The following is a 16,036-nucleotide window of genomic DNA, read 5'->3' as shown; positions in this document are numbered from 1 at the left end:
GACAGACACCTCCCACGGAGAAATACAAGCCTCGTTTGACTGAGCAGATTATTGAAGAAAACAGTTTTACCATTTGATCTTTACAGACACAGCTCTCCCCACCTGCACTCCCCTGTTCTGTAGTTCATGTGGCATCAGAAAGGAACAACAAGGAGCACACACACCTGCATTCACAACAAATAGCATTTTGATACCACAAAGCATTTGCCAGACTATATTGTCCATGAAATGTCCAAGATGATTTCCAGGACAAGAGACTGCAACCACTAAGTTCAACCTACAGAAAAAGAAAGTTTTCAGAGAACTCGATGAACTCCTGTTCATTGTTACTGCTTTCATTGGAATTAGGAGTGCAAGCAGCAGCCAGTTGCTGCTAATCAAATGCACTTGATTAAGTGTGAACACCTCTGTAAAGCAAACGTTTTGGCAGTTTGTTGGTCTAGAGCGTTCAGCTGTGTTAACACGGTGCTATGATTTTCTTGGGAGTGGATGCCAAAAACAAAATCCAAGAGACTCTACAGGCCTCGGTTAGCATGTTAAATGTTAAAAAAAGGTCAAAAGACATGCTCTCAAGCACGGTGGTGGAAAAGCCCATTTATCCATCAGATGTCTGAAAATTGGTTGTGCAACAGCAACAATGATCCAAGCACAGCAACAGTAAATCTACAATGACTGAAAAAGAAAAGAATTAAGGTTATGCAATAGACCGGTCAACATCCAGACCCCAAACCCACTGAAATGTTTTGTTAGGAGAGAGCTGCATAAAAACATGTAGCTGTTAACCTCAATCAACCTAAAGCAATGTCGTAAAGTAGAATGGGCCAAAATGTCTCCACAACAATTGATATAGTACCTCCCCACCCTTCCATTCATGTACAGGCAAGGAATACGGCAGGGGAGCAGCAGCGAGAGCCAGCACAGACAATAGCAATGACAGGGTCATGCAGAGAATAAAAAGGAGGAGCAGACATGGAGGTGCACTGCAGGCTGGCTTGTAGATGCACAATAGTGCACCCTATGGCACACTTGGCCAAATATTCAACAAAGGGTATCAGCAAAACCATCAGCTGATCTGCTGGGAATCACTGACTTAGTGGCCTGTCTGAACTAATTGCATCTTAATTAAAACCTCTAACCCGTGCAAAACAATGGCCGAGTGAGTTTAAAAAAAACAAAACACATAAACAACAATGCTGAACAATGCAAATCAGAAATGTGGTAAATCTGCTTCAGTAATGAACAGCTGCTTGTTTTTAATTTATATTGAGTGAGTGAGCCATTCATGCTTTTTCCCCACACCCTAATTTCTATAGAACTGGACCTCTGTTTAATTTTAAATGGCTGAGTTTTGGAGTCTTTCTGAGTCTTTCTCTGCACCTGTTTCGAGTGCTTGAACAAATGACACACTATTATAATTATACCAATGTTTACTAAGTGCCAGATGACTGCATTATTTCAGCAGAGCCATACAGTTACTGATGAAATTCAAACTGATATCCTTCCACCAATTAGTATGGTAAATATGATGTTAAACTTAGTACAACTTTGCAATGTGTCTTTGAGGTGAAGGTCATGATTGAACTATGATTTGACTTAACTTGATTTTATAAAACCCATGTAAACTGGAACAAATAAATATGCTAATTGGATACTTATTGCACATTACCTTTAGGGACTTTCTAGGTAGAAAGATGTTGCGGCATTTAGTTATTAGCATTATGCCTTTTTGACTGCTATCAGTCAGCTTGTTTAGCCTACTGGCTACTAAATACTCCAACCTGCTAAAATCATTCACTCATTCGATTTGAGAAACATAACACATTTTAGCATGTGGTGGAAAATGCTGCTCTTAAGGGCAGAGAGAATTGTTTCCAGGGATTTCTATTTTTATCCTGCTTGGGGTGCAGGATCCTTTGTGTAATCCATGCTTACATGTGTATTTTACACACAGACAATGTGAAAAATACAACACATTGCTATGGATTAGTACTGAAAGTGCTAATTGCACTAAAAAATTTAGATGAAAAAAATAACACCAACTAAATAGATAAGCATGTCTGTTAACAAAAAAAACCCAACGCTTTACCCAACTGGGGTTTTTCAACTACCTCGGGGACAAAGCTTTACCAAAATCTTCCAACTCAGACCCTGTGACAAGTGCAAAATTTGGAGTTTCTTAAAATATAATATTTAGTCTGTTGTCTGGAAATATTCCATCTCTAAACTGTTTTATTTACACTTACTCTACACTCCCATCATGAAAACCACGTTTTTATGCCTGACATACTACAGTACTACACTCCCACCAGATGAGCTCATGCAGCCTGTCACAAACCGGGACATACAACCATGACAAAACAGGAGATGCACAGACAAATGCCAATTAAAAAGACTATTTATTTAAAATTAAAGAAACAAGAGAAAAACCTAAACTAACCATGTGTATAGTCAGTATAATTAGTGGCTTAAGTGAGTGCATGCTTGAAGAGACTGTGTACACAATGCTGTTTAGTGCAAAAAGACCAAACTAAAATCCAGAATGTGTCTCAGGGAGGAGAGCCACTACACAGTTGGGTTCTGAGGGCCTTTATAGTGCACTGACAGAATGAGCCCAGGTATTGCCAGTGCCACTGATGGAAATGAGCCACAGCAGCTCTCCAACACCTACAAATGAGACCTGCCCACACCAACAAGCAAGAAGGGAGACCAGGCGGCGAGCATCGCCACACTTTCCAATCCAATAAACTACCATTGCAGTTAGTAGTAAGTGGTTGATTAGTGCGGCAACAACAAAAACACACTGAAGGTCATTTTAAAATACACAAAATGTTTTATTTTACATTCTATCGAAGTTCCTGCTGGAAAGTGCTGTACTGTACAATATGCTTCCCTCACCGCAAACTCAGGTTTACTGCTGGATAAATTTTATTTCCACATTAGTCAACTCAACAACCAAGACAGAGCACTGATAGGTTTCCTCATCTCTCCACCCAAGTGTTTTAGAGACAATATGTGCACTGGTCTAATGATGTTTATGACTCCCAAAGTAGACATACAATCTCATCATCATTTAAAACTTAATAGCCAATGCATGTGTGTTTTCTTTAGTTGAACAATCAGATCTTGGTCTTTTGTAACCAGACATGACAAAAAAGGGACGTCTTTTTTGCCATGTCTGGTTACAAAAGACCAAGATGGTGCTTTTATACCATCTATACACAGTTGTTATCACCAGCTTTGATTCCTATCCTCAGGGCTAGTTTAATCGCCAGGGTTCAGTTCACCAAAACTATTAACAGACCAGATCTCCACATTGAAGCGAGCAGGCTTCAGTTCAGCTGACTGAGCCAACAGGCCCTTTCACAAGCGACTGGAGTAGAAGGCTATAACAACCCACAACAGAAAACAAAGTGTCAAGTTCTGTATATGCTTTGGAGTGTAACCAACATTTACCTTTACATAATCTTCGGTAACCCAGAAATAAAGTAAACAGAGCGGAGCACAGAGGTTCGTTTTGCGTCCCTGTACCGTATGTCTGTCTTCACTGATCCACAAAGTGCCCTTTAGTTATTTTCCTTGACTAAATTGTAAGAATGGAGGTTTTGGGGGGGGGGGTTGCTCTTCTTACTGACCTTTGTACCGAGCTGGAGAGAAGAAGCACTCTGAAGCAGATTTGGATAGATGGGCCACAACTTTCTCCAGAAGGTCAGCCAGCACTGAGGAGAAAAAGCAGCCACATAAAAAAACCATAAGATAGCAGGTCTACATTAAATATTGCGTTCAAAGGAAATCCAATTTAAACAGTCAAATGTCAGCTTTCAACTATTTTTAGATTGGTTCCATCCTGTTTTCTACGCTATTAAGCAGCTGTAAGTGGATTGGACAGATACTTTCCATGTAAGACGTACAGTGTGCTCAGCTGGCATAAAGTCATTAGCATTATAAATACTAATAAAATATAATATATAATAGAAGTTTAAAAACAAACCTGCTTCACTTCTAGGATAAGGATGTCTCTGACAAAGTAAATTATAGCTCAATGAAAAAATTACATGCACTGTAATACAATACAAAAAATGTACATCTTGTATCAACTGTGGATTCACTAGCCCCGACTGTCACTCAGTAAACTGTGTCAGCATGGCTTTTAGTGTCACTTCACACGTCTGCGCAAAGAACCACCCACAGTCACTGAAGATCTAATTGTGGAAATAAGAGAGGAAGAGGGTGGTGAGGTAGGAAGAAACAGTAAATAAAGACGATACAAAACCAACCTTCTACAGGCCAAAGAGTTTAACCTATTGTTTTAACTTGTAGTAGGCCAAATGAATAGACTGGTTTGTTTTAGTCTGTTTTGTGGCCAAGGAACTCCTGTCTTTTCAATGCGCTTTGTGCTGGCACACCACAGCACACATCACAGTTCAGGCGTTTTCTGCCAAATGCTCAGCCTCAGATGCCTCAGGATGTTACAGTAGAAGTCTGCATTTACAGGCTGACCCAGAGGGACAAATGCATGGTGCACGACCTTGTGAAAGTCAAAGATTAGTATGCACCACATTGCTGATCTGATGTGCCAACTTTGACATTGTAAACTCCTGTTCGACCCAAAACTCACCACCAGTCATGACCCTTGCCATGAAGTCAAGTCAGTTTGAAAGCTGATGCTCTGCGTAGGTTTTCCATCCGAGGTGAACGTGCATGTGCAGAAATGCAAGCAGTCAAAGTGAGATTGGGCTAAAGCACTGGAAGTCATCCAGAGGTGCACAGGACCATAACCTTGTAGAGGATGTTGACCGAATTCAAATCAAATAAGAGTTTTTACACCTCAGCCATAAAAAGCAGTTGGGCAGGTGGGCGGTGTGGACAAGCATGTTTATGAATATGAGAACGCTCACAAACTTTTAATGTTAACAATAATGATAAAGTTCAAACCTCAGTGATCTCAACCTCAAGGTCAAGGTCAGAGGTCAAGTTTTCTGAAAATCTTGTGAATATGATAACTTGAGAACACAGTCACCTAGAATTTTTACATTCATACCATAGGTACATCTACTTAAAGTCTTGGACGAGTTCAAACTCCAGTCTCTTTGACCACAAGGTCAGAGTTCAAGTTTTCTGAAAATCTAATGAATGTGATAACTCGACAATGAGGCGATGTAGGATTTTCCATATTGATACCATAGGTGCAATTACTTAAAATATTGGAGGAGTTGAAATCTCAAAACCTCAAGGTCAGAGGTCAAGTGTTCTAAAAAAATTCTGTGAATAAGATAACTTGAAAACAAGTTGACATGTATACATGTATCTAATAGCAGGCTGAGGGGTAGCACTGGCAGCTGCCACTATTTTTGTTTCTGGATTCATTGGATTTGGGAAAAGTAGGTATTATAGCTTTCTTGAAATTCCTGGATGGATTCTAGTCCCTTGGGCTGTTTTCTGCTACTGTGTGAAGTTTGTTTGATTGGATGGCTCATATTTCACACTAGCTACCTTTGATTAACATTTTTCCACCTACCGTCCATTCTTTTCCTGTTTGTGTCCTGGTATAAAATGTTTCAAAAAAGGTAAATAAAAGTATGTTTTTGTTATACTACTAAATATGTGAACTAAGTGTAAGGTGTTTTGTAAACACAGTGGCACAGACTTTCAATCATTTCACAAGCTGCCAATTCAGAGAAGACTAAAAGGGCTGATCAAACCTATTCACTCCGCAGCTCAGTAACTCTGAGCACGAGTGAATGCATTTCATTAATATGCTGCTGAGGAAAACCAATTAGGGAATCGATAAGCTGACAAGATAGTAAGGTATTGAACATGAAACAGTTCTAATTGTAAGTGCTTCAACCAAGAGATAGCATAATCAATATCATCATCCAGCTGAATAGAAGCTTGTCAAAGACAAGTGATAATCACAGTGTCTTCATATTCAGAAATAGACGCAAGTAACTGTTGAATAAACTTCCCAGGAAATCAGTTTCATTTAGTAGTCAGTTCATAAAAGATAAAACATTTCCTTCACTGAATGTTTCTCGAGAAGTGAAATACCAGGTTGTACGTGGTTAATGATGTGACACATGAAATAGCACTTCGACAGCAAAGAGAAGCCTAAATGATAATAAATCTTGATCGTGGTCTTCCAGTGAAAAGCTTCAAATGAGCTGTGGAGTAGTTGCTTTTACAGGCTTCAACAGTGTACTGATGAAAGGAGGCAATCACTGTGCAGTACATGCATTAATGACAAGATTGTCAGCCCTCCTTCATTTGAATATATTTTTGTCTTCGTTGAATCACAGCTATTTGCTCCTACATAGGAAAAGTAGGCGTAGGTGCAATTTCACAGTGGCTGTCAACGACATTGATGATGAGTCTAAAAAAGGTTCATGGACATCAGGTTTATGTAATCTTGGTGAGGAAAAGTGTGAAGTGCACCTGAATTTCAATAAAAGCAATCAGGAGAAAAAGAGGCTAAATAAAAAAAAAACCTGAAAACCTTCAGATTGTGTCATCTAGATTTTTTGTTCTTTTCACTATTAATATATTTAGCATACATTACACCCACCAAGTCAATAAGAAAGATAATTTATTTGACCTTGTGCATGCAACACACAGAGGTGGTCTCCCTCCTGAATCTGGATCATCAATGTTTAGTCATATTTTCATAGGACTGCAGTCCTGTGAAAAACTAAGTCCACCCCATGATTCACCAGCTTGTAAAAACACCTTTAGCAGCAATAACATGAAATAATTGTTTTCTGTGTGACTTTATCAGTCACATGGACATTATTGTGGAGGAACTTTGAGCCAGTGTTTCTTACAGCTTTGCTCCACTTCATTGAGGTTTACAAGCATTCTTTAATGTGCAGCTCCCTTGAGATCGATCCACAGCATTTCCATAAGGTTAAGATCTGGACTTTGACTTGGCCCTTGCAACACCTTGCTACTTTTCTTTTTTGGCCACTCTGTTGTAGATTTTTTTTCTGCTGTTCTTGGGATGATTATCCAATTGCATGACTCAGTTTCAGCTGTTGAAGAAAGCACCTAAGATTTGACTCCAGAATACTCTGATACACTGAGTTTATGGTCGATTTAATGACTGCAAGTTTCCCAAGTCGTGTGGCAGCAAAATAAGCCTAAATCATTGCCCCTCCACCACCAGGTGGTATGATAAGTTTGTGCTGATATGCAACAAAACATCTCTACTCTGGTGTTAACTGTCCAAAGGACATTGTTACAGAAGCCTTGTGGTTTGCTCAAATATAACTCGCAACACTAAGTCGTACTGTCAAGGTCTTTTTAGAGGGAAGAGGCAACCGTTCTAAATAAGCCATACTTGTTCTTTTTCCAGTTGTACTGTCACAAACTTTAACATTCATGATCCTGCTACAGTAAATGAGGCCTGTAGGTTCTTAGATGTTCCTCTCACTCTTTTTTCTTTTTTCTGAGCATTTTGTAGTGATCCCTGTAGTGATCCCGTACGTGTCAGGAGTATCGGAACAGTGAGACGCATTTTTTCTAAACACTGGGTCTCTGTGGCTTTTAAACCCCAAAACACGCTGCGCCAAAAATTGGTCCACGCCAAGGATCGGGTCCCCTGACACAAACAGAGTAACATAGTGCATGCTGTTAAGTGCCAGGAGGATTGCCAGGATTTATACATTGGGGAAACCAAACAACCTCTGGCCAAGCGGATGGCACAACACAGAAGAGCTAACTCGTCAGGCCAGGACTCTGCAGTCTATTTACACCTACAGGCCAGTGGACACTCTTTCAATGATGAGGATGTACACATCCTAGACAGGGAGGAACGCTGGTTTGAATGCGGAGTCAAGGAGGCCATTTACATGAAAAGGGAAAGACCATCTCTGAATCGAGGAGGGGGCCTAAGGGTACATCTTTCACCATCTTACAATGCTGTGATTGCAGCCATTCCCCAACTCTCTGTGAATGGTACTCATGGCCATTGACCAGTGGGTTTTGGTCAGTGGTTGTTGATCAATGGTCATGAGAATTTGCATAATTATAATGAAGGAACTGACCTCCCAGGCCTTTGTTCCTTCAGTGGGCTGGTTTCAGTCATTATGCAAACGTACTGTTTATAATATTGGGGAAACCTGCAGTCAGCTGAGACTGAAGAAGTCACTTGGATGAGTGACGAAACGTTTCTCCCACTGAAAACGCTACGTCCAGATGAACAGAATCAACTTTTGGAGATTTTCTGAGCATTGTTCAGACCACATTTCTAGAGTGGGTCTGACCTTGGGGTGAATTTGCTGGAACATGTACATGCTAACTAAATGCTTCAGACTAGTAAACTGCCCAAATTTCTGCTTTTAGTGAGGTGTTTAGACTTGTTGATGATCAGCTAATCAAGTGAAATCTGATTAAAAGCGTCAGATTGCTGCTTGTCCTCTTAATTCCTATGAAAGCAGGAAGGATGTACTTAGTCTTTCGTAGGACTGCACAGAGTCCTGTAAAAAAGTTGATGAAATGAAACAAACAAGTAAGAAAAAACAAAGGATAAAAATGATTTTAAAGTAATTTAACTGTGCTAGTCTGGCAAATTAACACAGTTAAACTGTTTGTTCATACTTGTTTGCTTTTGCTTCGATTTACCATCATCCCTTTCCTTTGTTTCTATTTTTCATCCTCTCGCTAAGATATCAAGGGATATGCGAAGCTCACTGCCAATCCTTACAACAGTTTCTCCAAACTGCCACCTCTGGCTTAGCTCAGTGCGTCATTATCAATCAACATTTTTCATTTGCATTGGAGATTGAGCTCCTTGCTAGTGGATGTACATTTAACTCTTTTCCTTCTAAAGACATCATGTGACAAGACCTCTAATGTCAATCCGAGAGAGATAGTTAAATAAAGGTGATTTTTTATTATAGAGAGTCAAAGAATCCTTAAAAAAATGCTAAAGATGCTGTCCTGCCCCTGCTCCGAAAATACTCTGATAATGAAGCTATAAACATGTACAAGCACAATCTACAGGGAAAAAGTCCCTTTAAACCTTATTTTGGGCAAAGTCACCAAACCTTTGAAGTATTTTTTTTATTAGATTTGACTCTTGATTCTATACATGGAGCTTTAGTCGTGTCCCAGTGACCAGTGAAATTAGTTTTAGCTCTCCCATTTATATAGGTACTGAATTCAGAATAACTGCATCACACAGATGCAGAACAGTGGAAAGAGAATAACTTTTATTTTATTTAAATAATTCCTTAGATCAGGGTGGTGGTCTCTTGGTGGTGTTACTAATTACTTGTGTTATTTACAGTCACTTAATCACTCTGTCAGTCAAGCAAATCTGTTACTATAAAACAGCAAACACCAAATCTAGTCACTTCTTTAGTCTTAGTTGAATTCGATTTATCTATGAAGCCTTTCAGGAGGTTTAAAATGTTCTTGTCCAAACTATCCTTGGCATTAACGAAACATAAATATTTGTGACAACATGGCTTATGTGAAAGCCAATAGAGCTTATTTGAATGTGATTAGAAGGTGTAAGTGCTCACCTTTCAAGATGCATACATACCTTTACTCCTACCATCAATCCATGCCATTAAGTAATCAACTAACTGCAGCACCGTTGGGTCCATAACTTCCTCTCCAGCAGAGCACAAGCAGTTAAAGTTGACAATTCACTGTCACCCACCATTATTCTCACTCCCACAGGGCTATGTACTCCATTTCTCACTACAAACGATAAATTACAACTACTCTTGGCTTAAAGCACGGGGAAAACGCGCGCATTCTTGCACTCGTCAGTAACAGCAGAGAAAGGGGAGAAAGTCCTAGTATTCTGTGTCTTACTTTCTCCATCTTAACATCTCAAATACTGACATTGTAGACATACCAGTGACACTTCGAAGCGTTGTCTGTTAACGGAGACACACAGTTACCTGCTTCTCCAACCTTCTTCTTCTGTACCGAAGCATTGCTGAGCAGTTTTTTTCTGCTTTTGTCTATTTTTTACATCCTTACAGTTGAACCACTGAGAACAAACTTAAAGTTAACTTTTTCAGCCAGTAAGCTCATTGGTATTCCCATCTACAATTTAAATGTGTCCCCTCATCCCTGATCCACAAAACACTCACAATCAAACCATCCACTCCACCAGCTTTTCACACTATTTTCTTCCTTGTGTTCCTAGATATAAACTACTCTGGAGCTCTCAAACAAAAAGAGAAATCTTCCATGGGGAGCACAGTGTTAATATATGCCTTTGTCTTACTGTTTGACTCCTTTAATTTAAACCCTGCATTTTTCATCTTTTTGGTCAAATAATATTTTCCTTAAGGAGAAACTAAGAAACAACAACACTCATTTTTTTAAAATTGCAAATCTGATGTGGCAGCCAAATTTACACAGAAATTATACTGAGATCTGTCATCATTCTCCACATTCCTGGAGGCAAAGAAAAATAGCTAATAGAAAAATAAAAAAGCAAATAGAGCAGGTACACTGAAGGTGAATTAAGCTGTAGGTCCAAAATTGTTCAAAAATGACATTAATTCGACGAGCTTCTTCACAGGTATTTCTGAAATCGGTAGCTGTTACATGTTCTAATTGGTGTGACTGTTACCACTAGCCATTTCTTTCTAAAATCCACAAGTTAGTCTCCTTTCTGGTACTGTTGTTTGAAATGAAATAGCGTGAAATACATTATCACCAATCCTCAAGAAGTAACGCTCAGTCATACCCAGCACAGTTTGTGAAGTACTCTTCATGACCCTTCAGTTAGCTTTTCTATACTTTTTAAAAATAAAAAATTCTCTCACACTTTAAGAGAAACATTTTTAGTGTAAAAAGATAATTTGCACTTTTTTCAACTGCTGCGAGAGCATCTCTTCTACAATCAACACAGGGGGCAATGTAGTGTATCAGAAATGTGATGCGTTTAACTAGATGTGAGAGAAACAGAAACCCAGAGAGCCAGCAGCTTACCCTTTCCAGTTAACACGTTGGGTTTTGACGCCATGACTTTACAGTACAACGTTCGGCAGGCTTCCATCCAGCTTCCGTCATTCTTTGGATCTTTCCATGAAGACAGAAACGCACTGATCTCGGAGTCTGAAGACAGACAAAGGACCAGAGGTGAAAAAAAAATCACAATAACACTAAGATATTATTAGTGAGTTCATCAATGTTCCTCCTACCCGGTGAGGTATGTAGGATGTCTGCTGGATCCAAAGTGTAGCAGCGAGGTACAGGATAGCATGAAAACCAGGGCCAGGGGTAAGGATGTTCTCCTTCTCCCTAGAGCAAGCAGATAAAAAAAAACAAAACCTGATGCTCACTTATTACAATGTTTAATACGTTACGCTTAAATCCACACGGTTACAATGTCATGATAACAAAAACATATTAAGCTGTGGTGATTAGCACTGCAAGTCCTTTTCAGACTTGCATGAGTCACGTTATTTCCATTTATTCTCTTTGTCTTACTCTGACTAAACAGCTTTTATGGCTGTTTTTCTGAATTTTTGACACATTACTATGCAGGGCTGCTAGCATTTGTTTGTGATTCAATGGAATATACTTTATCTTTCTGATGATAATGTATGGTGGCAATATTTCTGAAACACAGAAAATTATGAATAGCGTAGTGCAGTTAAACAGTGTTGATGAATTCATTACTGAGCAATTGTTTTGCTCTGAGCTGGTAGCAGTTCATAAAATGGTTGTTTATATTTATGTGCCATCACTTATTTCCCCCTCTCTTTGTTTTTTCCTCCCTCTTTTCCTCCTTCATTTATTTCTTTATTTGTATAACCCACTGCCATTTAGTGCCGCATTCATTATTTTTCTCATTACTTATTTCTGAAGAACCATAACTTTTGGGTCATAACTCAGCATGTGACTTGCCAAAATAATATGCTCTAAATGTTAATGAAGTTTAGAAAGCAGGCCTCTTTATCCAATTGTCTGTGCCCTACACTCGTGATAATCCCTGTTGGTATTTGAGTCTACCACTCAATGATGTGCTTGTCTGAAGATGTTGGAAAAAATTGGAATGGCACACAATCTGTATGCAGCTTGAGAACTTGTAATGAATATGTGAGCAGCATGATATTGGAACTGGTTACACTATTGGCAGGCTAGTCAATTACAGAGACAGACAACTATTCAGGATCACAGTTGCCGCTACAGCCAAACCTGAAGTGCTAAATGACATTTTTTTTGTTTGTTTGTTTGTTTGTTTGTTTGTTTGGGGTTTTTTTTGGGGGGGGGGGGGGGGGGGGGATATGACAGGAAACAGGAGCACTTGAAGGCACAGAGACAAACCCCACAAGACCTTGCTGTTACCGTAGGTAACAAAGCGAGCCTTTAAATTTCTGTGTCCTTACATTATTAGCAAGCTGATGGAGAGGTAAGTTTTCAATCCTGTTTGTTGGCCAGCAAGGTTACACAAAAATTACCAAGCTGGGTTTCATTAAATTCATGGACATTCAATTTGAGTGCACCTTTAGTCACTTTCTTAAAAAGTATAAGACAGGGTTCCTCAGAGTGTCTGTCATGGTTCGGCTCATGAGCCATGATAAGTAATGGGAGAGGCACATTAAAAACTGCATAATTTATCAACCAAAAATAAACAATCACAGTTAACTTTATAAGGTGTCTAGTCAGTTTTATTAGTGTGTCAACAGATGGATGAGTGTTTGGATGGTAGGTGTGTGGTGTTGTGAGTGTATAACCTAAAATAATCAGACTAAAGCCAACCAAAAAAATAGCACGGTGCTGGGTGGATGGACAGAGAGCAAAAGCCAGCTCTTAAATGCCCCAAGGAGACTGACCGGGTGCTCCCAGTTGTGTTAATTAACTCAAACTAAAGGAACAAGCAAAACAATACAGATGGACACACACAGCAGGCAGGGCAGAGGGCTGTCACAATACAACTGTATTTTTCGTTTGTTCGTTTTTTTAAGCAAAATTTCAGATGTTGCTTTTTTGGGATTTTTTGGGAATTTGACTCACATCATTAAACAGTTTCTTTAAAATCCTAAATTACATTGCATTGTAATGAATGTAACATTAGGCTATGTAATACGATACTAGATACAAAAGAAAAAAATAGTTGATGTTTGATGTTGCAGATCTCTCCATGTGTGCACAGCTGAGTAAAGTTGCACAGAGGCTTTTGTGCTCAGTGTTTTGCTTTTATACTGATGTCTGACTGTAAACCTCTCTGCTCATTTAATAAAGTAACTTTGCTGCCAGTATGTGTCTGTTTTTAGGCCTCATCCCAACATAACACGTCTAACTCTGCTGTTACATTAAAGAAGCGGAACACAAAATATATACGGCTCAGCTCTAAACATTTGGAGTAATAGACTTGTACCATTTAAAGTGAATCACTTCATTTCATGCCTCTAAAAAACTTGTTTTATTCGTTTTGAAGACTTCACACAAATTAAGAACTTATTTAACAGCTTTCTATTTCTTATATTCTCTACAAGTAACAGGGGAAGGGCATAAGAGAGACCTGTGAAACATGACGGAAACAATTTACACCTTCCCCCTCTTCCAAATTATCTTTCATATCCTCTCCTTGACCTCAGCATAAATTAGTTCCTGTTTTCAGTTCTGCATAAACAACACCTAAATAATTTATTTCTATCCCAAAATAAGCTGAGTAAATAAGCGAATAAACCTGCAGGCTTCAAACAACTGAAGCTCTGATGGTAATCAGTAGGACACTTCATCTGTAATAAACTGTGAGTAGCAGAAGTGCAGAACAGAAGTGGAGGGATGGGTTTTTGCACGGATTGTGACCAAAGGGAATACTGCTGAGTTTGAGGAATGGTGAAGGGAAAAATAAAAACAAGTCAAGTCTCAGCTTATGTTGTCCCTTTGTTATTATTCTTATGGTTTTTTTTATACTCAAAGCTGCCGGGCCATTTAGTGTTACTGTGCCTGCTCTCCCTGGGTCCTGTCTCTGTTTTTTCCCCTGTCTGATCTGCTGTGTACCTAAACCTTTGTTGCCCACTAAAGTGTGCCTTTTTTGAACTGTAGCCTCCTAGCTGCAGGTTGTGTATTTGAGTCCTGCGGTGTCCATGTTTACTGGCTGTGAAACAAAAAAAAGGACAAGATGATCCTATGAAACAATAAAAAAACAACAGCAGTTTTACAGGCGCAGTAGGCCCTCTGTTTCCCTGAATCCACTGTAACTTTTTTTGCTGTTGACTTCACTCTGCAATCAAGAGCTGACTACAAAAACTGGTGAGAAGGGTTAGCCAGGGCCAGTTATGTACAAAACAAAAAACAAACCAAAAAAACAATTTTAAGTGGCAGCAATAGTCAAATCAGCATGTAGAAAGGTATGACTAATTCCATACAATTCAAAGGAAAGCTCACCTCTTGCAAGTCTCGAGGAGGGAGCCTCCTCTCAGATGGCCCTCCAATGACACTAACACGAACCAGCACATGGTTCCTCTCCACTGACAGACTGTCTATGATGATAGTCCTGAGAAGAACAGAGAAGACTGGAGGTTATTTTACTGACATTTATTAAATCAAGTTAAGTTTTCGGACGTTTAGCAAACCCTCTTTGAAGGGAGGTTAAAGAAGAGCTCAGCAATGAGCATGGAAATCAGCCTTGATGTCATGCATCTTCAGTAGTATGTATAGTATAGGTATTTCTAGTTATGACTTAAAGAGAAAACATATATACCATATTTCCCGGACTACAAAGCGCACCTGAATATTAGCCGCACAAGCTAAAATCAGGGGAAAATCCTGTTTTGTACATACATTAGCCGCACCTGACTAAAAGCCGCAGGTGTTTCAATGTTGACTTATCATATGTAAGAGAATATGCACAAAGGGAATTGTCAGGAAAGAGATGGCTGTTTGGAGACACACCCCTTTTATTAATATTTTGAAAAACAAGTTATGGGTACATATTTGCATAACTTTTTAGGTATATGTACAAGCAGTGGTAATTACAAGTACGAAACATCTACTGTGCTTCATAAATGAGTAACAAATGTAGTACATAACAATAACCTACAGCACACCAGAAAAATAGATTCGGACTACCTTTTAGGCTCAGGTGCCGTGACACGGCTTTAACAAGAAGAACAGTCAGTCATTCACCACCATCTTCCTGCGCACTAAAACCACCAAAGTCCTCTTCTCCAGTGTCGGATACGAACAGGCTCAGGATGGCTACGTCATCCACTCTCAGCGTCTTTCCTTCGTTGTCACTTTCAAAACCAAACAAATCCTCGTTATCAGTGTCAGAGTCGAACACCCTCAGAAGGACCATGGCGGTGTCCTCCTCTCCTCCATCATGTAGCAGTCCAGCCCTTCGAAATCCATTGGTGATCATGGATGTTTTCACTCTTTTCCACGCTGTCAGATTCCACCGGTGGAGTTGAGCATAACTTGCTTTTCGCAAGTTTATCGCCGCTCACGCCTCCCGCTGAACCGTAGCGCTACTTTGAAGTTTGTTTTTCGAGCTACTTGTACGGCACTATGTTGCCTGGCGGATGGACATGTGACCAACATACCACTCTTGAACCCCGATACTGTGTGTCTGATCACATGCCCTTCCGCCAGGCAACGTAGTGCCGTACAACAGAACAAAACAAATCGTCTTACGATACCACAAAAATCATGGACAATCCATAGAAAAGCCGCACCTGACTAAAAGCCGCAGGGTTCAAAGCTTGTGCAAAAAGTAGCGGCTTATAGCCCGACAATTACGGTAAATATAAAAGGAACTTTTGGCCAATTATGCTCACATGGCATGTGCAATTATTGAAATAACATTCCAAGGCAAGATTACCCTTCAAATGAAAATGGAACCACACTGGAAGTCACTATATGCGTTTTTGATATTCAAGTCCTGTGAAGTACTTTTCACAGAGTTTGAAGCCTCTCAATAACTTAAACTGTACACTGCTGTGAGGCAAGTTAGAAAAGATAGCAGGGTTTTCAAGTTAGAAATTCAGATTAGATCAGAGAATATTCCAATTATAAAGGCACTTAATGCTGGATAGTTCTAACAGCTGCAGCAATTTGGACT

The 16,036-nt window shown here is 39.5% G+C and overlaps 1 protein-coding gene across 4 annotated transcripts in view; it reads right to left on the bottom strand.

The window, feature by feature from the left end:
* Positions 1-16,036, bottom strand: part of tbc1d32 (TBC1 domain family, member 32) — a 103,563-nt gene that overhangs the window by 45,460 nt on the left and 42,067 nt on the right. For all 4 annotated transcript variants that reach the window (XM_006805650.3, XM_087852349.1, XM_006805652.3 and 1 more), the window contains exons 25-28: positions 14,362-14,470; positions 11,163-11,262; positions 10,951-11,076; positions 3,633-3,716 (exon numbers count right to left, since the gene is read on the bottom strand). In XM_006805650.3, coding sequence (XP_006805713.2) covers positions 3,633-3,716; positions 10,951-11,076; positions 11,163-11,262; positions 14,362-14,470 — 419 coding nt within the window. The remainder of the gene's footprint in view (positions 1-3,632; positions 3,717-10,950; positions 11,077-11,162; positions 11,263-14,361; positions 14,471-16,036) is intronic.

This window comes from Neolamprologus brichardi, chromosome 15, assembly GCF_056152115.1.
Source record: "Neolamprologus brichardi isolate AB-2024 chromosome 15, ASM5615211v1, whole genome shotgun sequence".
Taxonomy (NCBI): domain Eukaryota; kingdom Metazoa; phylum Chordata; class Actinopteri; order Cichliformes; family Cichlidae; genus Neolamprologus; species Neolamprologus brichardi.
The sequence above is the reverse complement of the archived record's forward strand: the minus strand, read 5'-3'. Positions and strand labels throughout refer to the sequence as shown.